The 23,144-nt window shown below is 45.2% G+C and overlaps 1 protein-coding gene across 3 annotated transcripts in view; it reads left to right on the top strand.

The window, feature by feature from the left end:
• Nucleotides 1–18,169, top strand: part of ndst3 (N-deacetylase/N-sulfotransferase (heparan glucosaminyl) 3) — a 108,462-nt gene extending 90,293 nt beyond the window's left edge. For all 3 annotated transcript variants that reach the window (XM_061246289.1, XM_061246288.1, XM_061246290.1), the window contains 5 exons: nucleotides 2,696–2,870; nucleotides 7,543–7,713; nucleotides 8,053–8,162; nucleotides 9,927–10,029; nucleotides 15,629–18,169. In XM_061246289.1, coding sequence (XP_061102273.1) covers nucleotides 2,696–2,870; nucleotides 7,543–7,713; nucleotides 8,053–8,162; nucleotides 9,927–10,029; nucleotides 15,629–15,748 — 679 coding nt within the window. In that variant the 3' untranslated portion in view covers nucleotides 15,749–18,169. The remainder of the gene's footprint in view (nucleotides 1–2,695; nucleotides 2,871–7,542; nucleotides 7,714–8,052; nucleotides 8,163–9,926; nucleotides 10,030–15,628) is intronic.
• Nucleotides 18,170–23,144: the final 4,975 nt, after the last annotated feature.

The raw sequence follows: 23,144 nt of genomic DNA, 5'->3' as shown, positions 1-23,144 counted from the left end.
CGGTTATTTGGTGCTACACAGAGGCACCACAAGAGCAGAGGAGTGAATCACTGGCCAAATCCATTTCTGAAGGAGTGATCAGCTATAGTTAAAATCATCCGCTACGCATTGAAAATGATCGGTTTCACAGTTGAATGATGAGTTTAGCGGTTAAAACAATCTGCTAGATGGTTCAAGTGATCATTTGTGTAATTTAAATGATCAGCTATGCAGATGAACTGATCGGCGACTTGGCTGAAAGTATTAGCTGTCCAGTTAAAATGATCAGCAGTCAGTCAGCAGTTCCAAATGGTCCGCTTTAATGTGTGCATCTTGATTAAGTCCAGAGATGTTGGCAATAGAACAGAGCTTGCTTCTTTTTTTTTTCCCAAAAGCGCTGTGCCAAAGTCTGTTTCTGTCATCGTTTCTACACTCAAAACATAATCAATTCCCTCTGCAGTGTATTCCACTGTGTGTGTTAGAGTAGAGGGGGTTGTTAGTCTGAAATTTGATTATTTCAGGACTCACAATGTGAAATTGGCTTCCATTTTAAAAGGAGAAAAAGGAAAATGGAGACAATTAAAGAATAATTGCATTAGTTCATTTTATTATAATACACATTTTATGTACAGAATATGTACTATTGCTGCAAACTGTTCATGAGTGTGCTAGAAAGATGCCTACCTGGGATGTTTCATGCTGGTTGACAGACTTGGGTCAAAAAGTACATCAGGGGGTTTTAGATAAAAAGGTGAGCTTCAGTCCAGTCACTATTACTTCAGATGACCGGTTTCCTGCTCTCACAACATTCTAGTGGGAAACAGATCCAAAATGGCTCCCTCTGCTCTCCCCTCGCTCCCCATTAAATACCCATCCATACCACCTCGACATCCATAATATAGAGCTAACCATCGGTTTGTTGCAGAAATGTGCCAGGAGTGCAGCTCGCACTGCTGAAACTGCTGCAGCGCGTTTCAGACGCAGCAGATATGAAGCATATCCCATGAAGCCCCTTTGCATGAGACGGCACTAAACACCCAGATAAAGATGGCGATTTGCCATCTTTAGAAAGCTAATGTTACCCTCGGGTCACTTCTCAGAGCCGAGGCTTATTCTGCCAGCTGGCTGTAATGGAGCACATTATTTAGGGGAATTAATATTTTATTAATAATTTAATCAAGCAGACACCGGGCAGGAAACGGCTCAGTTCCGTTCAGGCGTTTCAACGTGACTCAAAACGGGCGAAACAGAGGAGAGCGAGACTTCCTTTTCAATATTTTTTTCTGTGCATAAGAAGGTAAAATAGTGTGACATTTAATTAAAAGTGTATTATTTTGTGTTCTGTAACAGCTTCGGTTAACATAGCGAGTGAGGTTGACGCCTGGATCAGTTGTGACGAATCAGCGTTTCTCGTGCCTGAATTCGACTGGTAGACAGAAGCGATGAAGCTGAGTGACGTATTTGTGCCGTGGCTGCTAAGGGTGTTTTAACCACGCGCAAGGGCAAATATTTGTCGCTAAGGAAATCCAAAAAAAACAAAAAACATTTTTGAGTGTTGATGGATGATGGGTAAAGATGTTCGCCGTGTGCGGAGTATCATTTCATGCATCTCTGCCTACATACCAGAAATTGACTGGATACAGATCCAGGGTTTTTCGCCGGTCCTGTTCGCATTGCAGAATTCAAAGCCAGCCCCAGTGACCGGCCTGTAGTGTAGTGGTTAAGGTAAATGACTGGGACCCGCAAGGTCAGTGGTTTGATCCCCGGTGTAGCCACAATAAGATCCGCACAGCCATTGGGTTCTTGAGCAAGGCCCTTAACCCTGCATTGCTCCAGGGGAGGATTGTCCCCTGCTTAGTCTAATCAACTGCACGGCACTCTGGATAAGACCGTCTGCCAAATGCCACTAATAGCGTGTTAATGGAGGATGGTGCTGGGTGCCTCTAAAACACTGCCACTTTAACACCGGAGTGGAGGTGGTCCCAACAGGACAGTAAGGTAGCGAAAAGCCATTCTATCACACAGCGCTAATGCGATTATAATGAGCTGAACTCAATCAATCAGTCAGCCAACCAGTAAATCTTTATCGTACCCAAAGGGCAATTCATTGTGTGGCCTAGTTAAAAAATCACAACATAAACCAATAAAAACAATACGCACCATTATAAAGCACACACACACATAAATCATTGAGATGAAAAATATACAAGGAACATGGAAAAAACCCTATACATGCAGTTCTTTGATTGATTCATTGATTTTATCTTTCCATAACCCTGTGAGTATATCTTTTAATGACTATCTTCAAATAATGGCCACAAATCATTGCGCACCCCCACTTTGATAGTATCACGTTCAGATTTTTCCATAAGTTATTACTTTCCCAGACTCCCTATATGCTCTGAAACTTAGATATACAACACGTTATCCATTTGCTTCATGTTGCCTGAAACTTACTTGCTTGCCTTGCTTTAAGTACATACTGTGTGTGGGGGTCGAACCTGCAACCCCTATGGCGTAGCTATAGCACCGGTAGTGGCACAGTAATGAAGCACACTACAACACCAGCTGGTTCTGGGTCTTCTCATGTGCTTGCCTTCTGGGTTACCTCATGTTGCTGCTTTTGGGGATTCAGGTCTGGTGTTTGGCCTTCTGCTACTCTTAGTGGACAGTCTTCTGTAAAAAGCACTGTACAGATAAAACTGGAATTCTGCAGGTACATGGAGTTCTTTCCCGTGCCCTCCAACGTGACCACGGACTTCCTGTTTGAGAAGAGCGCCAACTACTTCCCCTCGGAAGACTCGCCCCGACGAGCAGCCGCCCTGCTCCCCAAGTCCAAGGTCATCACCCTGCTGATCAACCCCTCGGACCGCGCCTACTCCTGGTACCAGGTGAGCGACCCTCCTTCAGGCCCTTCCCGACGTCAGACAGTATTTATAATTTATGTCAAGGCTCTAGGCTGGTATTGTTGACTTGCATTTAATACCTTTACCTGGGAGTCAGGTGCGACAGCAGTCTGACCAATCAGTAGCACTAATTACCCAGGAGAAAAGAAAACCAGGATTGGCCTAGCCTAGACCAATGCTAGTGTGTGACTGTTGTTAGCCAAGTCATGCAACATGTGAGACAATAACGTCAAGAAGATGCAGAAGGTTGAAAGTAGAGACATATGTAAATACTACACATGCAAGTGTCTGCGTGTGCACGTGTGCATCCATATGCACACGTGTACTTCATGTATGCACATGTACGCATGTACGTACATGTGCGTCTTGTGTGTATGTCAGTGTGTGTGTTTGTGAAGCATGTGATGTCGTACTCCTGTGTGGTGTGTGTAATACAGCCAAGGCTCCATTCTCTGTGAGATCTCCTCTGCAAATCATTTGAATAGATAAACCTTCCCCTGCGTGCTGTACGCATGGAGGACAACAGCACAGACCTGACCTCACCTTCAACTTCCTCTTCCTGCCCGATATTTCCGCCTGACTTACAGCTGCACAGACCCGCAGGCCTGATGTATAACACCTGGGCTCTCGTGGGGACAGGGCGGGGTGGGTAGGGGGCAGGAGACGGGGCGGGCGGGGGTCAAGACTACCCCTGTCCTCCAGGAGACATTGTAATCCAGCGACAGCACGGCATGTTTTTCAGTTTAGTTTAGTTTAGTTTAGTTTAGTTTAGTTTATTTGGCAATTCATTTTCAAATGGACAAATACATGGTTGCATCACCAAACTACCTGCACAGTTAAAAGAATATCAAGGGAAGCAAAAAAAAAGTCAACACTTATTTCCATTATGGTCCTTGTTGTTAGATGTCATGGAGAATTGCGTGTGGATGTGTGTGCACGCCTGTGCATGGGAATTGTGTAGCAAGGCATTTCCAGCATAGTAAAAAACACAATAAATATACAGTAAATGTTCACATTAGGCATTGACAACACTGACTATCTCTAACCAAAGGCTAAAGTACACAATTCATATCAAACTGTACCACTCGGACTGACTGTAAAATCCAGTCCCTGACATGAGCTTTTTTTTTTTTTTTTTAAGTGAACTTTTTTATGCGGTTGGACAAAACAGAGGCTTAGAATAAAGCAGGATTTTGTATGTTTCATTTCTTTCTTTTCCGAGGAGCTGGGAGCGAGCGTTACATGGAAACTCTCAGCCCTTTGTGAAGGGATTTCGGAGGCGAAGAGCACCAAATCCCCCCGCTTCTATTCCTCCTCCCTGCGTCCCACTCCTTTAATTGACTGGTTCTTTCATCCTTTGTTCGGTCTACTATCCAACTGACGTCTTTTTTTTCTTAATTCTCAGCAGCGCGCTTAAGCAAGTGCTTCTTTTCAGGATCGGCCTGCTCGAATAATAGCCTGGATTTGAGTGCCACGGAGACTAAACAGAGCCCTTGCTAAAATTTTTCTAACCCACTGAGTTAAGGATGAAGCGCGTTATATAAAATTACGGAAGTTCCGTGTTGAAAAGCTTGATGTAAAAATACCGTGACAGGTTTGAAAAGCTGTACTTTATGCTCTGAATGTAAATATACATTCAGTGCATATCAAAATCTTCCACACGAAAAAATGAAGTAGGCTTGGTTATTGTCAAATATGTACTGTGAATGTGCATTCATAAAAGCAGAGGGAAGAAGTCTCGTTATTGTTATTTTAAAAGGCGAGGCACTAATTACGAAGTGTTTTTTCGGTTCTGTTGAACACTGCGGCTGCCATTCAGCTCTGACAGTGGGGGGCTGTGAGGTGGGAGAGCCCAGACAGAGAGAAACCTCATCAACAGCACATCCACACCACTCCGAGTTATAGTTATTATAGAGAGAGAGAGAGAGAGAGAGAGAGAGGGAGAGAGGGGGGGAGATGGAGAGAGATAGAGTGGGAGGGAGAGGGAGGGAGAAAGTGAGAGAGCTACAAAGAGACAGAGAGGTAATTGTTATTATTATTGTTATATATTGTTAAATGTACCATAATCATTTGTATTTTCATACCGTTGTATTCATATTATTAATATGTATCCTTTGGCAATAACTACATTTTTATTTCATGCCAATAAAGCAATTTGAATTTGAATTTTGGGAGGGATAGAGAGAGAGGTGTACATTGCCCTCCACAATGTTTGGGAGAAAGTAGAAATTACAGCAGTATTTATACATGGTCCCCCCTATGGTCCTCCCAAGGGCACCATAATGTTTGGGACACATCAATATTATGTGAATTAAAGTATTCATGTTTAGTATTTTGTTGCATATCCTTTGCATGCTGTAAATCATGCTGATACAGTATGGAACACATCTGTTGGCTAAATGGCTTTTAGTCATCAAGGGTCCAAGGTATCAGATGAGCCTCAAACCATCGTGTTGCTGCCAGACATGCAGTAGATATGAAAATAATTGTATGTATGAAAATAGGGTGTGTGTATGAGGGAGAGAGGGTGTGAGAGGTATGGAGAGAGTGAGAGTGAGAGACAGAGGGCGAGAGAGAGGGAAAGAGAGTGTGGGTGAGAGACAAAGAGCGAGAGAAACAGAGAGGGAAGTCAGAGCTAGAAAAGCGAGAAACAGCAGAGAGAGGAGAGAGAAGAGAAAGAGAGGGAAGGAGAGTCTGTGAGAGACAAAGAGCAAGAGGGAAACAGAGAGGGAAGTCGGAGCTAGATGAGTGAGAAACAGAGAGCAGAGAGAGGAGCGAGAGATTGCTTGAGTCCAAGCTGTCCCTTTAATTTCCTCTATTAATAGCCGAGGCTTCATTTGAAATGAATTTCATCAGTCCCCAGGAAGTGGAGAGGTGCTGGTGGCATATAGTGTTAATTGACTCACTTGTCCCCTTACGAATTTATTCTTTTTTTCCCCACAGAATCCCTACGGTTCTTAATTGCGCGGGTTTGAATTAGCACCTGTGAGAGCTGATATTGATTTATGGAGATGGCTGGCTGAAACCGAATTATGAAAGGCCTCAGTGTGTTTTTTTTACCGAGCGAGGAAATAGCTTCTGGAGATAAATCGCGAGAAGAAAAATAAGGAAAAAAAAACAGTTGGCCTAAGCACAAAAATGGCTTCATCGTTCGTTCTGATGACACGGAGTACCATTACCCAGGGTCTTTGCCAGTGTTATAAGCTCAGTAATGCAGCCGGTTGGAGCTCGCTTGTATTCATCTGATGGAGCGAGAGTGCTGTTACCTCATCCTTTTAACAGCCGATTTTGAATGTACAGAATGTTTTTAGACAAGGTATTAACCATGCAATAGAAAACTGATGTTCAGTGGTGGTACTGTAAGAGTCCTACCCTCCTAGTGTGACCTGTTTTCCCTTTATACATGCTTAGTGCATTATAGCCAAATAGCCCACAGATATTCCCAAAAGGTAATGATCATATAATAATTCACTTGCTTGATATATTGAGGTTTCAGGTCTGGTGTTTGCTCTTCTGCTACTCTGTAAATCGTCTTTTTTTGACAGTTTTATAATTTAAATAATAAGTATTTATTCTTGTTTAATAATATTTCATTTGTTTTTTATCCAACGCTTTTATCCAAAGCAACTTACTGTTGATTAGACTAAGCAGGGGACAATGTGTGGTTAAGGGCCTTGCTGAAGGGCCCAACAGCAGTGTGGATCTTATCATGGCTACACCAGGGATTGAACCACCAACCTTCTAGGTCCTAGTCATGTACCTTAAGGCCCGGACACACCAAACCGACGGTCGGCCGCGGAGCGCTGACAAAGATCGCCTTGCGTCGATACGCGTCGTTAATGTTGGCTGTGCCGAACACACCGCAACGACGGTCCGCCGACGGCCGAGTTGCACGTACGTTCTGCGCCTGCGTGAGAGGTAATAACTCTCCACACCAGCAGGTGGCGGTAGTCTGTATTTGTCTTTCAAAAAATGGAAACCGGAAGACCGGGGAATGCGTTTGCATTGCGTTGGACCTAGAAGCAGCGATTGCCTCGCTCACAACAAACAGTTTGCAGCAATTTCCTTGTTCTCTCGCTATTTAGTAATACTAATCGAAAATTATTTCTGGTAGTGATAGTAACTTTGGAATGGCTTGCTTCCGTTTCTTTTCTCGTGCACTGATTCGCTAGCTGGACAGCCAATCAGAGAGCTCTCTCTCATTGACGGCTCCAGGGGCTCCATGTTGAATCGGCGTCGGAGCCCTCCAAAACATGCCGACGGAGTGTCGGCGTGCGGGACACACCGGAAAGACTCGGCCGACAGGGCGCCACCGACGTCCGACGGCCGACCGTCGGTTTGGTGTGTCCGGGCCTTTAGCCAGTAGGCTACAGGCTGCCCCTGTCTTCTATCAGAAGCAATACAAATAAAATATAATTGAAAAAAGAAATGATTAATTTCAACAGAATAGATATTCTTGTTATATTTGCAGTAGTAATTGCAAGTATTGTTCATTGTAATTGGTAATTTGTAATTGTAAGTATTGTTCATTGGTAATTGTACCTGTAATTGGTAATTGTAATATTGTTATTTGTAATTGTATTTGGTAATTGTAACTATTGTTATTTGTCATTGTAATTGGTAATTGCAACTATTGGTAATTGTTTAACCACTGCAGCACCAGAGGGCCCACGAGGACCGTGCGGCTCTGAGGTACAGCTTCTACGAGGTCATCTCCGCAGGACACCACGCGCCGGCCGAACTCCGCTCACTGCAGAACCGCTGCCTGGTACCCGGCCTGTACGCCACACACATCGAGAGGTGGCTCACCTACTACCCTCCCAGTCAGGTACTGTGCATGTGTGTGTGTGTGTGAGAGAGTGTGTGTACGTGTGTGTGTGAGAGAGTGTGTGTTTGTATGTGTGTGTGAGAGTGTGTACATGTGTGTATGTGTGTGAGAAAGAGAGAGTGTTTGTGTGTGTGTGTGAGATAGAAAGAGAGAGTGTGTTTGTGTGTGTGTGTATGTGTGAGAGAGTGTGTGTGTTTGTGTGTGTATGTGTTTGTGTGTATATGTTTTTATATAACTCAACTAAACCCTGTCAGTGCTGTATTGACTATGCAGTACCCTCCTGGGACTGGAGCACATAGCCTGGTGGTGCAGCTGTCTGACTCGGCTCTGCCCCCACAGCTCCTGATCATTGACGGACAGCAGCTGAGGTCGGACCCCGCGGCAGTCATGGACGAGGTGCAGAAGTTCCTGGGGGTGTCTCCGTATTACAACTACTCTCAGGCGCTAACGTGAGTCACCGTCGCCGTGGAGACGGGGGGCGGGGCGTGAGTCACCGTCGCCGTGGAGACGGGGGGGCGGGGTGTTAGTTACCGTCGCCGTGGAGACGGGGGTCAGCCGTTACCGTCCTTCGGACTTCCTCTCTAATTGAAGAGGCTCGTTATGCCGTCCCCCAGCTTCCCCGCGCAGCTTAATTAAAGATCGTTAGGACGAACAGGAGCCCCCTTTCCCCCGCCCTCCCATCCACACTCTCGATGTGATACTACAGTCTGATATAATAGGAAATTAAGATCACCCCTCACCTCCACAGATAACATGCTTTTATTTACGTGCATGTATCGGTCATTCCGGGGGTGGAAGACAGCCACAAGACTTAATAAGCTGGTGTTGGACTGAATGAAAACTGGATTGAATTAAATAACGGACTGAGTAAGGAACACGGGTGGTCTGGACTTTGATTGACAGGTTATTACAGGTGCAGCTCAGATGATGGATGGGGATCCTGTGTGATGGATTCAGCTGCGTTTAATTCCGTGCAATAATCAGTGCATGATTTTTTTTTCATTTTATTCTCTCTCACTCGTAGTGTCGGTGGCTTGGCGGAGACGTAGCGCGTGCGCGTTTCCAATGTAGTGCGCGTGTTGGAGACATAGCATGTGTGTATTTCTGATGTAGCATTTGTGTTGAAGACGTAACGTGTGTGTGTTGAAGACGTAGCGTGTTGGTGTTGGGGAGGTAGCGTGTTGGTGTTGAAGACGTAGCGTGTTGGTGTTGGGGAGGTAGCGTGTTTGGGTTGGAGAGGTAGTGTTTGTGTTGTAGAGGTAGCATGTGCATAGTGCATGTGTTGCAGGGGCTCCAAACACACAGTGGGGGGTGGGGGTAGGGGGGAGGCAGGGTTAAGGGGGCTTGCGTTCAGTGAACACAGCGCAGAGACCGCAGATATAAATATGAGATATCAGCTCATCTTAATGCCGGGGGGGGGGGGGGGGGGGGGCTCCTCACGGCCGACACCGCACTGAGCGCGCTCCCCAGCCGTGTTCCGCCCGGCGACAGGTCCATCAATCACCCGCCGACTGGGGGGGGGGGGCGGGGTTAATCTCCACTGCGTCTCTCCCGCCGAGATCCTGCTCCATCACCGCTAAAAACCCCCTCTCCCCCTCTCCTCCCTTCCCCAAATGGCAGCCAGTCAAGGTGACCTTGCTCCCGTATTCCACCTCCTTCCTCCAGGCTGGGAGGACTCTCTTCTTCTGTGGTGGTCTCAGGAGTCTCGTCCTTTACAGGAGCAGAGCATTACCCTGGCACAATGCATTACAATACAATCTAGGGCTAATAATGGGCTAATATAATAATGGGCTTAACATAAAAAAGTATTGCAAAGCAAAGTATTCTGACATTACAATATATTTGTTATTTATAGGGGAACACCATATTTTCTAATATATTTGTTTCTGTGTTTTGTAAAGTACATGTTTTCCATATTTTCAATATATTGCAATTTATTTAAATTTGTGGAGGGGATGTTGTTTTTCTCCTTTTATACTTCATGTCAGGAACCTTTATTTTTTGAGATGTATATGTTATTGAAATGTAAGCCCTTGGGTGGTGGGGGTCCATTAAGTCAAACATACGATGCACCAATTAAAGGGGTAACATAAAGAGTCTTTCAGGTGAAAGGGACGTCATGTCATATGAGCCCCCTGTATAAAGTGTGCTACTGTATGTTGACTCTTAGGCCTTTTAGCTTGTATCAAACATACTCTGGTCACCCCCTCCAGGTTCGACCCACAGAAGGGCTTCTGGTGCCAGCTGCTGGAGGGAGGGAGGACCAAATGCCTGGGCAAGAGCAAGGGCAGGAAGTATCCAGCCATGGACACGGAGGTAACTGACCCCGCCCGCCCCAAACCAAACTACCAATCCATTCACATCCCACCACCCTCTGGACCAATGGCTTCACCCACCCCAAACCAAACCCCCTTTCATTCCCCACAAACCTCTGAACCAATGGCTCTACCTACCCCAAACCAACCAGACCCTCTTTCATTCCCTACCACCCTCTGAACCAGTCGCATGGAAAATGGTGGACCAAGGTGATCTGAGCCCACATAAATAGCATGCTGACCCCACCCATTTACCTTTTGGCCTTAACCACCACACCCAATTATGAATTCCCACCTAGGTAGTTCTGCCCCCCCTAATTCTATGCATGCCGCCTAACTTTCTACTACCCTGCTGTTGCAAAGCAAACCACTGGTCCTTTTCAAAGTTTTAATGAGACGTGTAAAACACGCTTTTAGCCCGGTTGTTTCCCCGTCTTGGTAACGGACAGATCCGGCAGTAGAAGATAATTGAAAAGTGTAGTGTAACGTCCGGGTCCAGCTGGGGGAAGGCGGGTGAGTTTCGGGTACGGAGCCGCACGCCGCAAACCGTCCCCTCTCCATCTGTCCCGTGAGCTGCAGGGAGGCTGGGACAGGGGCTGATGGGACAGGCGGGCTCTGCCCCCGCGTGCAGGGCTGACCCCGGGGAAGACGACAGGGAGCTAATCTGCTGTAATTAGGGGCTGGAGCCTCACAGCGGGTTGTGGGACACGGCGAGGTGCCTCGGGCTCGGTCGCGGGTTTGAATCCAGAGCCGGGCGATGCCGTGGCGGTGTTTCTGTGTCGTGCCTCTGATCTGCTGCCCTGCAGGCATGTAAATGAGGCACGGATTATGAGTTTGTGTCAAATGGGGCACACGGATAAAGATTGGTGATAGGTATTTTTTACACGCACAAACTTACACACACGAAGGCATGTTTTCACACACGCATGCACACACACACATACACACACACACACACGCACATACACACACACATACACACACCCACACACACATACACACACACAAACACACACACACACACACACACACACACAAACACTCACACACACACACACAGACACACACACGTGTCTCTGCTTGCTCCCCCCCTTCCCTCATATTAACCGTTTGATGAGTAGATTTCCGGAATGATTTTTTTATTTTTTATTCCAAGTCAGTGTTCTAGAACTCCGTTGCTTTCAGTCGGCAGTAGTGATTGTGACATCAGCCTTAGAACGTTCAGTTAAGAACATTCCAATATGATATTTGTGATCAGACACCTTAACGGGTTGAGACACACAACAGCACATTTTGTGGCACATTCCTTTTCCCTTTCCCTGAAACGGGTGCCTTGTTTTTGGCCAAAAGTCAGAGCCACATATGCCTCTGCTTTGAAGCTGCAAGCCTCATCAGCTCTCCAGGCGGAACAGACAAACCCCAGCTCTTTTAGCACATCTGCCTTTACAGCTTCACATCTTGTTCATTGTTGTCGTTCCTGTCTGAGACATTGCATGCATTCATTTAGCAGATGCTCTTCTCCGCAACTTTACCCAGAGCGATACGAGCATCCGTTTGAGCAGCGATGCACCAGAAACGGCTAAGGACCGTCACAGACACGCGTGCGTCTGCGTTTCTGCTGATGCGCTAAGCGTGACTCAGGAGCGCCAGATGATCCCTCACGAGCCGTGCCGCCCGCAATCCTCCTCCTCCTGTATTTATCACCCCCCGTCTCCGGCGGCCATTTTGTGTGTCCTGTTGGTTGTTGTCATTCGTGTTGATCCTCTCTTCGCGGTACAGAGTCATAACTTCGGCGGCAGTCGAGGTTGAAGCGCCGGAATGGCAATCCGCGGCGGGTATTGCGGCGGGTAATTGCTGATATTTCACGCGCACCGTACCTGCAGACGGCGGGTTAGACAGGCCCGCAGAAACATGGCTCTGTGCTGCTGAACCGGGCTGTACACCGCTCCCTGGGCCTCATCGACGGGCAGAACCGCAGAACCCCCCCGGGGCAAGGCCGGAGCAGCGGAAAGAAAACGTTTCAGCGCTAATTGACTTATTTCTTTGCTGAAAATTGAATTCCTTTATTCCCCGGACGCGGGAAGCATCTGTAGCGTGTCATCACGGCGTTATTGCATTATCGCAGCGGATGTTAGTCACAAAGCCCTTTCATTTTCATGCGCAAAGTGTGGTTTTAATAGGTTTTTTTACAGCAAAGTTGTTCTGCTGTATTAATTAAGAATGTGTTCTCGAATGGGATTATTTATAACCTGAAACACCTTTTTATTATCTTTGTGTTATTCACAACAATGGAGGCACTAGGGTAAAATAGGAAATGAAAAACCAATTGGATTGTATTATATTCTGCTAATTGCTGATCGTAAATGTTTACGATATAAGGTTTTTTTTTCATTGTCGCTAAACCTCTCTCACTGAGATACGGCAGACGGTTTTCCTAGACTGGTCAGAGACTGAAACCATGAAGAAAGAGGAGAACCTTGCATCCTGTTATCTTTATCTTCCTTTCTTTAATTTCTCAGCTTCGTCTGTTCAGCGCTCTTGTGTTCCTTTCATATTGCATCTTGCCGCATGCAACCACTGTCACCACTTTTTGTTGTTTAACCCTGAAGAGTAGATATTTTGTCAAATGTTTTTTCTACGTCAGTGTTCTAGAACTCCGTTGCTTTCCGTTACCAGTAGTGATGGTTACATCAGCATTAGACTGTTCGGTTAAGAACATTCTAGTCTTACACCTTAAAGGGCTAGTGGGGTGTGGTTTCCTAGAAGCACTACTCTACAGTGCTACATGCTAGGTTCCCTTGCATTAAGCCAGGCTTAGCTGCTGATTGCCATTTTGATTGCGGTCTAATATAAAAGCTAAATTATTGGTCCTCGTGCTGAACAAACTACACAGGTAGTAGTAGTGTTCTGTGCATTTGGTGCTTGTCTGTGGTTTTGGCATTTTGTTTGTCAGGTTGTCTCGATGGAGATGGTGATGGAGACCTTGCTGAATGAGGAGAAGATTCAGTAGCATTGTCATCGGGGTGTCATTTCACAAGCCCTCATTCTTTACCGTGGTGTTTCTGTGCTTGAGGTTTTCCTGAGGGCGGCCATTTTACTCCCTCTACTTCACACACTACACTTTAAACCAGAGGTGGGCAACGAGGGCCGTATCTGTTTCTGGTTTTCACGGCAACTGCTGGCCTTAATTACTTAATTAGCTCTAACATTTATGTCATCTGACATTTTAGCAACATTTGCCTTGATGAAGGCATTAATGCCAGTCATGCAAGACTGTTCTTGTGTCTCTGTATGATATGGTTTTACTGTGATCTAATCTGAGTGAACTTGTGTTGGTTTATACGGCCAATTAGCTCATTTAGCCAGAGTAATCGGTGGAAACAAAAACCTGTATACACACCCCAGCCCTCCAGGACTGGAATTGCCCCCAGGCTGACTCCACAGAAGGGGGGATAACACCCAGGTGTTAGTGCTTGGTTGGCCACAACGATCCTTTATTAACCGACTTTACGTGGGCCTGAGAGTGAATTATCCTCCAAACATGTACCCAATCAAAACAATTCCCTGTTATTTCATTTTGAAATACTCGCTTGTGTTTTACTGAAAATGAGCTTCTTCGATTCCAGCTTCGCATCGGTTCCCTTCAGTGCTGCCCTGTGCACAGTCATTACTGGATCCTCGCACATTAATTTAATTATTCATATTCATTGACTTGTTTAAAGGAAATGAAATGTTAAAAAAGGAACATATTGCGTTTAGCGGGAACGATCCTCGGTTTGACTTTTGACAATGTGGGAATGTGACACGGGAGTGTCTCCATGGCGACAGTTCCCGAGGGAAAGGGGGAATCTGGCAGGAGATCAGGAGGGAAGAATATGGATTCATATGGGCTGCAGGGCCTGGCCTGGGATCAGTCACACTGGGGCTGCTCTTCTCCTGGATAAACCAGAGCTCCTGAGCCTACGTGATAAATCATTACATTACAGTAATTTAGCTGATGCTTTTATCCAAAGCGACTTACAGTTGATTAGTCTAAGCAGGGTCAATCCCCCCTGGAGCAATGTGGGGTTAAGGGCCTTGTTCAAGGGCCCAACAGCTGTGCAGATCTTATGGTGGCAAAACGGGGGTTTTAAGCACCAACCTTCCAGGTCCCAGTCATGTACTTTAGCCACTGGGCCGCAGGCTGCCCACAGGCTCCCAGTGGGAGGGATGGCAGACGGCCGCGGTCAGATAAGCCAGGCGTGACTCCGGTCAGCCTCGCTGCCCAACCCCACTCCCCCCCCCCCCCCCCCCACCGCCCCCCCCCCACCGCCCCCCCCCCCCCCAGACTCTGGCCGCTCACGCAGCGTTGCCGTGGGAACGGTACTGCCGTTCCGCGGCGCCCTCCCAGCCGCTAGCCGTCAGTTGGCCAGCGGTTCGCACACGGATTAGCTCTGCGGTGGGAGAGAGGCAGTACCGGAGACGGGCACAGCGCTGTGCTGCCAATTTGTGAACAGCTTGATGGACTAGTGACTGGTGATGATGCGGTCTTACAGCACGAGTCGCGGGTGGACACTGGTCCAGCACTGTGCCTGCACAAGCAACACATGTAGGTAGTAGTAGTTGTAGCAGTAGTGATAGTAGTAGTAGTAGCAGCAGTAGTAGTAGTAGCAGTACAGTAGCAGTAGCAGTAGTAGTAGTAGCAGTAGTAATAGCAGTAGTAGTAGTAGTAGTAGTAGTTGCAGTAGTAATAGCAGTAGTAGTAGTAGTAGTTGCAGTAGTAATAGCAGTAGTAGTAGTAGTAGTTGCAGTAGTAATAGCAGTAGTAGTAGTAGTAGTAGTAGTAACAGTAGTAACAGTAGTAGTAGTAGCAGTAGTAGCAATAGTAGTAGTAGTAGTATTATACTCATAGAAAAAAAGGGTTCTGAAGTGGGTTTTTTGTCTTGATTCCAGAGGGGTTACCTTTTTTTGTATGGCATCCTCAGTCATAGGTGTGAAGTGTGAAAACTCCCACTCAAATAATCATTTCACCCCACAAAGAACCCTTTAACTAGATAGGGATCTTCTATGGAATTACAGAGTTCCTGTTGGAACTGTGTTTTTGTTTCTGCAGCTGAGCTAGTACCATTGACCTGGATTCAGTCTAAATGTGTCCTTAAATTTGGCTTTCATGTAAATGTTCACAAACACTGTACTTTTCATCTACACCAGCCAGTTTTTTTCCAGTCATTTTGTTAGCCAGAACATTTTATTTAACCCTTGTATAGTCTTAACATTCTGTATACTTCCTAAGGGTCAAAAATGACCTGCCTTCACTTAACCCCTAAAATAAGGCAGCTTATTTGATATTTTAAACCCCAACCCTATTTTGCACGAAGAAACAACCTGTCACTCATCACAAACTTTGTCATAAGATAAATTAGGGGGTTTTCTCTGCTGTTAAACATAGTGGCGGGTCATATTTGACCCTTAAGACAACACACAAGGGTTAAAGTTGACAACCTACTATAACACCCTCATGTCACAGACATATTCTGACCGAACCCTGCCTGTCCGTCACGCGGTGTTGAGTGACAGCCGCGGTGGTGACGCGCTCCTGTTCTCTCTCTCCCTCTCCGCAGTCGAGGGCCTTCCTGTCGCGGTACTACAGAGACCACAATGTGGAGCTGTCCAAGCTGCTTCACCGGCTGGGCCAGCCCCTGCCCTCCTGGGTCCGCGAGGAGCTGCAGAAAGTCAGATAGCACAGCGGGAGCGAGCGAGGGATGGATGGAGGGGCAGAGAGAGAGAGAGACTCCTGACCACAATTCTGCCAAAAAAGGAAGAAAAAAAACAGATTCCAGAAGAAGAAAAAAAAAACTAATGGAGGAGGTATGATGAGGCAGGACCCCGGATTTCTTTCGAGGACCTCTTCAGGAACGCGAGTCGCCTCTTTCAATGTTTCCATGTGCTGGCATGTGGGGTGAGGAGTGTGGGGGACCTGCGGAGGGGAGATAAGGCGCGCTGCGTGTGGGGGGGTTAAACGGGACGTGTATGCGCACACGCATGTCGCCGGTACGGACTGATCCCAGCCTGCACGGGGGCAGGCGTGCACTTGAGACTGCGGTGACTGTTTATTTTCACGTTTTTCTTTTTCCATTTCTTTAATTTATGATTCCAGCGCGGTGCTGGTGAGCTGCCTGGTCTCCGTGGTGATGAATTTGCACTAAGTTCCGTTTCATGCCTCCCACACTTGAGTGTTTTTAATTTTTTGTCTTGTAGGCTACATTTAGAGAGAATAATAGAAAAAAAACACACAACAGCTTGCTAAGTAACTAAGAGGGTTACGCTGAGAGTAAACACGGGCAGGAGCCGGGCTGGGTTTGGGGTGAGAGCCCAGTTCTGCTCATAAGATGGCGAATAGCAGCAGGCTCTCCTTGTTCATGGGACGGCATTCAAACCGAATGGCGCCGTCGACGGCTCGCGAAACAACCCACGTCTCCGGCCTTCACACACCATCCCTAAAGGAGGAGGACGGAGGAGAAACCCCTCCCTGCTTCCACACACACCCTCCCTGAACATGGCCACCGCACCCACACCCTCCCTGAACACACGCACCCTCCCTGAAAATGGCCTCAGCACACACACCCTTCCTGAACACACACACCCTCCCTGAACATGGCCACAGCACACACCCCCTCCCTGAACACACGCACCCTCCCTGAACATGACCACCGCACCCACACCCTCCCTGAACACACACCCCCTCCCTGAACATGGCCACAGCACACACCCCCTCCCTGAACACACACACCCTCCCTGAACATGGCCACCGCACCCACACCCTCCCTGAACACACACCCCCTCCCTGAACATGGCCACAGCACACACCCCCTCCCTGAACACACACACCCTCCCTGAACATGGCCTCAGCACACACACCCTTCCTGAACATGGGCACAGCACACACCCCCTCCCTGAACACACGCACCCTCCCTGAACATGACCACCGCACCCACACCCTCCCTGAACACACACACCCTCCCTGAACATGGCCTCAGCACATGGTTGTATGTTACGGGCGGAGCGGGAAGCAGGAGGCGGCTCGGAGCAGGTGACATCACCCCCCCACGAACTCCGAGGTCCAGGCTGTGCTCACATTCCCGGGCCTGACGCTGGAGTTTTCCAGAACCGGAACGCCTCCCAGGACCAGCCGCTGTCTTACGCCGATGCACTTTGTTAAACAAGGATCACTGTTTCCGTGCCGACTGCGCTATGACTCTGACATTGGGAAAAACAAAACTGAAATCAATTTTTAATACATAGCAAGTCATGAAAGCTGTTTTTCCCCACAGCTAAGGACAGAGCGCATTGTGGTTAGATTGAATTTGGGTCTTGGTTGCAAAGTACACTGGTAAAATGTGACGACAAAGGCGTTTGAAAATCCTGTGCTCGTTAGCTGACCTTGTGGCCACATTATAAATCAGTCACACTGGCAAACTCATGTCAACTCAGGGATGTTCTGAGTGTCCGAAAACAAACATGTAAATGTGTTTTTGTTTTTTTTAAAAGGTATTTATTTTTGTTGAGTTTTTTCACTGGCCTGCGGGTGTGTCATTCAGTGAAAACGAACAGCGGTCATTCACGCCCGTGGTGAATCGACTTTAATGAGAAAAGATAATGATCTCCTCCTGACGACCTGATAACCTTGACATTTTGCGTCTCAGTATAGTGCGTCATGCCATACTTACCGTGGGTATGTGGGATTAACAGCCCGGTCACGGTTAAACGTCACGCTTATCCCCATCGCACCAACCGACGACCGGGGCTGATTAATAAGACCAATGCACACAGAATTCAAATGTATCACATTTCATTCATATTTCATATTTTAGTTTAGTTTTTTTATTCTTTTTTTAAGCTGTCATTTTGCCCCATTGGCAGGACTAATAGGAGATGCTTTTGTTACATAAGATTAATTCTAAGAATTGATACGATTTGTGTCATGTTTTAGTTGCCAGTTTGACCTTAGCGTTGCTTTTTGGATCGCAGCGTATTTGCTGGTTGGTTTACGTGTATTTTATTTTGGGTTTTTTTGTTAATAAATGCCTCAATACGGTGTGTAATTGCTTCGAAAGAGTGTGTATATATACATATATATTCAAATAAAAAAATTAACTGGTTAACAGTTTAGTAAATTGCTCTCTTCCAAGGTAAATATTTTAACACTTATGAGCGTGCAATGTGTGTGTGCGTGTGTGTGCACGTGTGTGTGATGCCTTTCTGTTGTTGAACAAAGGTAGCCAGCTGTCAGTCACGCCAAAGGCCATTCCCTCCGCAGGCTTGTGTGCACTCAGTGGAGTGCCTCAATGAGCCATGCAATTATCGAATCAAAACAACAATACCCAACCCCAATAACACATACAAACACATTACTGCATTTAAGGTGTTAAACCAGGCATGAGGAGTGGAGAATTAAGAAAGCTGAGAGAACTGTGGAGATGTTTCTGTGTCAACAATGAATAACACCATATACAGAACACCAGCTACACTCGCCAAGCACTTTATTAGGTATATGTTAGACTTACGTTGTTTTACTTATTGGTCTTCTGCTGCTTCTTGATGCGTTGTGTGTTCAGAGATGCTCTTCTGCATACCTTTTGTGCTACTGTCACCTTCCTGTCAGCTTCGACCAGTCTGGCCTTCTCCTCTGACTTCTCTCATTTACAACACATATTTTCTCACAGAACTGTTGCTCACTGGATGACTTTTGTTTTTTGCACTATTCTCTGCAAACTCTAGAGACAGTTGCGCGTGACAATCCCTGGAGATCAGCAGTTTCTGAGATGCTCAAACCACCCTGTCTGGCACCAACAATCATTCCACGGTCAAAGACACTTAGATCATATTTCTCCCCCATTCTGATATTTGGTCTGAAATGCAGCTGAGCCTCTTGACCACATCAGCATGCTTTTATACATATAGTTGCGATTGACTGATTCATTATTTGCATTAACAAGCTGGTGTACAGGTCTACCAAATAAAGTGCTCAAGCTGGTGTACAGGTTTACCAAATAAAGTGCTCACAGAGTGTAAATTTGTGTGCATGCGAGTGTCCGTGTGTGTGTGTTTGTGGCATTAACATTAAAGGCATTAACATATAATTTCCTATATTCCTTAACCGTAAATCCATATGCACAAAATGGTTTTTAACATTAAAAACTGTTTAATATATAACAGCTTGTGGATGACTTGTGTTAGTTTAACCCTCCATCCTCTATATAAATGTTCCATATCAAAGATATATCATAACTGTTTTAACTTGGACTAAAGACTTTGAAAAGATTTAGAAAAGACTCATTAAATGTGAGTCTATCCAATTTGTCTGATACGTGTCTAAAGAATTTGAGGCATAAGTAATATTTTGAATTAAAAAAAGAAAAGATAAATGGCATGTGGAAGACAGTCTCTTTCACCGTTTTGACTGGCATTGTTTGTTTTGTGTTTTTTCGGCCCAGCCAACTTTTGTTTTGTCATTAAAAACAAAGGTTTGTTCAGCCAAAACATTCCTCAATTGGATGTGCAGTTTATATAATTACCTCAAATATTTATTTCCCTGGATGCATTCAAAACTAGTGGAAATTGCAGTTTTAAGCAGAGGCTTTAATGGATCTCACGTTATTAAGCCACAAGTTGGCCGAGCAGTGGAAAATGAGTGTTTACTTTAGTCGACTAAATCCTCACAGTCTTCCTGACAAAGATTTTGTGTATGAAAGATGGCTGGAGCAGATGGTAGCGTATACAGCTAGCTTAGAGCAGGTTTAGTGTAAACCTGTAAGATTGCCCATGGCCAACTGTGAATACAGGGGGGAATTAGTTTCTGCTTTTCAGGTATGATGCATTGTGCCTTCCCCATGTAAATGAACTCCGACTGAACAAAGTGCTATAGACATGACTTATACTTCCAGAATATTCATACGGTATACTCTATGTTCTTGTGATCTCAGTGACTTTGATTGTGGAATGATTGTTTGTTGGTTTTTTTCTCCGTTTTTGTTGTAATCTGACCATAGGAATATTCAGAAATTATAGCCTTGCGCAGAAGTGCACTAATAAACATTCTTAATGATTTTAATACAGATTTATACTTCCGTTATTAAATAAATTACATTTCCCTGTTTGTTTTCTGAAAATCCTACCAGCTTATTCAGGCCTCATACGACTGCATACCTTCATGAGAATGGGCAAATGAGTTGCTCTTTGTAAATATCAGGTAGAAGCCAGGTGGGGTGCTGCATATTCCCACAGCTGTCAGGTTGGGTGCAGAATACAGGGTTTAATGAGGCAATCAATGTATTTTCCCTATAAATACATACATGGTTGCATAGGAACGACATTTATGAAATGTGCATTGTGTGATGGGGAGAGAATTTCAGCACTGCGAAGATCAAGGACCATTTATTTGAGAAGCTGTGGTGTTGGAGTGCCACCTAGTGTTGAGAAGCCTTAAGTAGACTTGATATCCTTATAAAGTTTTAAGCTTAAATTTTATTTTGCTTTTCAAATGTTTATTTGTCAAAATAATAGAGACGTATTCGTTAATTTAGTACTGAAATTGCTGTCCAGAAGCATACTGCTCATCAAGAAATGTCGCAGGAGAATCTGCTTATTGGTGACACCGCTGCACTGTCAGCTTGTGTGTGCGTGCGTGCGTGCGTGTGTGTGTGTGAGTGCGTGTGTGTCTCTGTTTGTGTGTATGAGAGAGAACAAAGCATAGCACTAATTTGAATATTTGAGCTACTCATTAGACTCCTGTTGGCAACCAGCAAGAGATTCGGCAAAGGTTAATTGGAGAAAAAAGATAATTCGCCGAAGTTTATTTATTTATTTGGTTATTTCCATGGCGAGCCGTCCATGGTGGTAGACTAATGAGGATGAAGGCAGCGGCGACTGAGCGGAAAACGAGCTGACCGTACGCGAACGTCTCCAGCAGACATCCCTCCATCACAGACCGCGGGAAGGTCTCACAGCCAGGAGAGACCGCACTCGCGGAAGCGACCGCGGACGGACAGAGCTTACTCTCTTGACGTTACAGTTTTCTTATTTTGAGACGATTACAATTGTTAATTTACTTAAAGAAACATTGTGTGCCTATAGCTGTAGGCTAAATAAATACATTAAAACTTTGGCCAGCAATCTCTGGTTCAAGGATATGTATTTGATCTCTGAGATCAAATCTCTGAGGTTAAATAAAGGGGAGATCAATTTGAACAAAAACGGTTGTGCTTGACTGTTGTCAATGACAGCTGCAAGTAGAGAGGCCGCTGCCAGATTTAAAAAAAAAATCATTCGACTGCATAACACCCTCTCGACTGACTGAGTTCAGAGAACAAAAAGTGCAGCACATAATCAGCCTAATTATCCTCCTCTCTACCAGTGTGTGATCAGCGAAATGTGGGCCTGTGCCACTCACACTTACTAAAATTGCATATTTGGACCTTGCGCTTCCCTCTGTAATGTGCTGTTTCATCTGCTGAAGAACCCTTGAAGGGTGTGATCTCTCCAATCAGAGAACTCAGCCACTTCGCAGTCCGCGAGTTCAGTATTTACGCCGAGAATCTCCGACCGAAGACAGAAAGCTGGTCATGTTTCTGTTAGGTAATTGGTCTCGGATTTAAAAATATACGTTCTGGGCCTGATTAATCTTACTCTTGTGACAGCAGTAGTGTGACAGCAGTAAAAGCCAGTGGGGATTGTCACATTTCAAACCAATTAAAGCAGTATAGCTGTCTGAGATAATGGTTTGGACCTCTAATGGCAGTTAACGATTCACTGTTAATGATCTCCGTTTGATCACCACATTCGATGACAAATCTAGCACAGCATGCTATGTACTGTACTGGGAGGCCAAAAACATAACAAACCAATGGAAAAATATCTCAGTACAACTGACAACTCAAACTGGATTTGTGTTTTATAGTCGGGTGTTAAAACTGTGTTTTTGTATATAAATACAAGGCATGTAAACACCAGAAAGAGCTGGCGTACATCTTGTCAGATGGGCCTAGTGTCCGTGATTGTCATGGAGACACAAGTTCAAATTGTAAGACATGTTAACACATAAAATCTTTCCTTAGACAAAACAAATGCACTGTCCACACAATTTCAGAGGATTGACTGAATGGCAGTCTTGTAATATCTTTTTATTTTATTTTTAGTATTGTATTGTTTGTATTTTAAGCAGAAGTCCACATATGTATTTGAACTGTGTTGGTGCATTTGGATCCATGAGCAAGGCTCACAAAGAGAACTCTACTTCCTTACTAAATTTCTGTTCACAATTATTTTCTGTCAATTGCAAGATACCTTGTTTAAAGCCAACTGCTACAGCAAAAATAATGAAATAACCATCTAATAATATTTATATAAGCTCTATGGGCTTCTGACTCCTGGATAACGAAATCAGTTTTGTTCAAAACTACTTTTGACAGTTATATTTACAAGAACTAGCCACTAGATGGCGCATAGCTCACTTATCGTGATGTTTTTGACCACATCACATTTACATATCTAGAATGAGGCAGTGCACAGTGTTCTTATGAACTGTTTCATACGTGTCATATAATGTCTTACCAAAACTATATAAAATACAATATGCAATATTGCATTACTTTTACACATTTGACAAAATAAATATTGTTTCGTTCAAAGCAGCACAATTAAGAGATGAATAATGACATTGCTAGTTTCCTTCCCTGGTGTAAAATCCAGCTACCAGCTGTTTCAAAACATGGCTTGAGCTGGTCAAACCACGTTGAGTAGCCTATATACCTGGTCTAACTGGTCAACCAGCTACCAGCAGTTTCAAACCCTAGCTTGAGCCGTTTTTTGAGCAGGGTTTTATTATTATTTTATTTTTTTAGAGGCAACCTAATCTTTTACCATACAATTAGCTGAAATCAGACCTTGGTCACAGTGAAGACGCCGTTCAGTTTTCTGTCTTATGAGTCTACCTTCTGGAATAATGTAAAACTTACTTTCCCCCCACAGGTAGCCTATAAACGTCAATTTAAAGTCACTGCAGCGATAAACTTTTAACCAAGAAAATCATCTAAGGCACGCTCAACGGGAATTCTCAGTGTCTCTAAAAATTCGCCAGGT

Source organism: Conger conger, chromosome 6, assembly GCF_963514075.1.
Source record: "Conger conger chromosome 6, fConCon1.1, whole genome shotgun sequence".
NCBI classification, from domain to species: Eukaryota; Metazoa; Chordata; class Actinopteri; order Anguilliformes; family Congridae; genus Conger; species Conger conger.
This window is presented reverse-complemented; position numbering and strand designations above follow the sequence as displayed.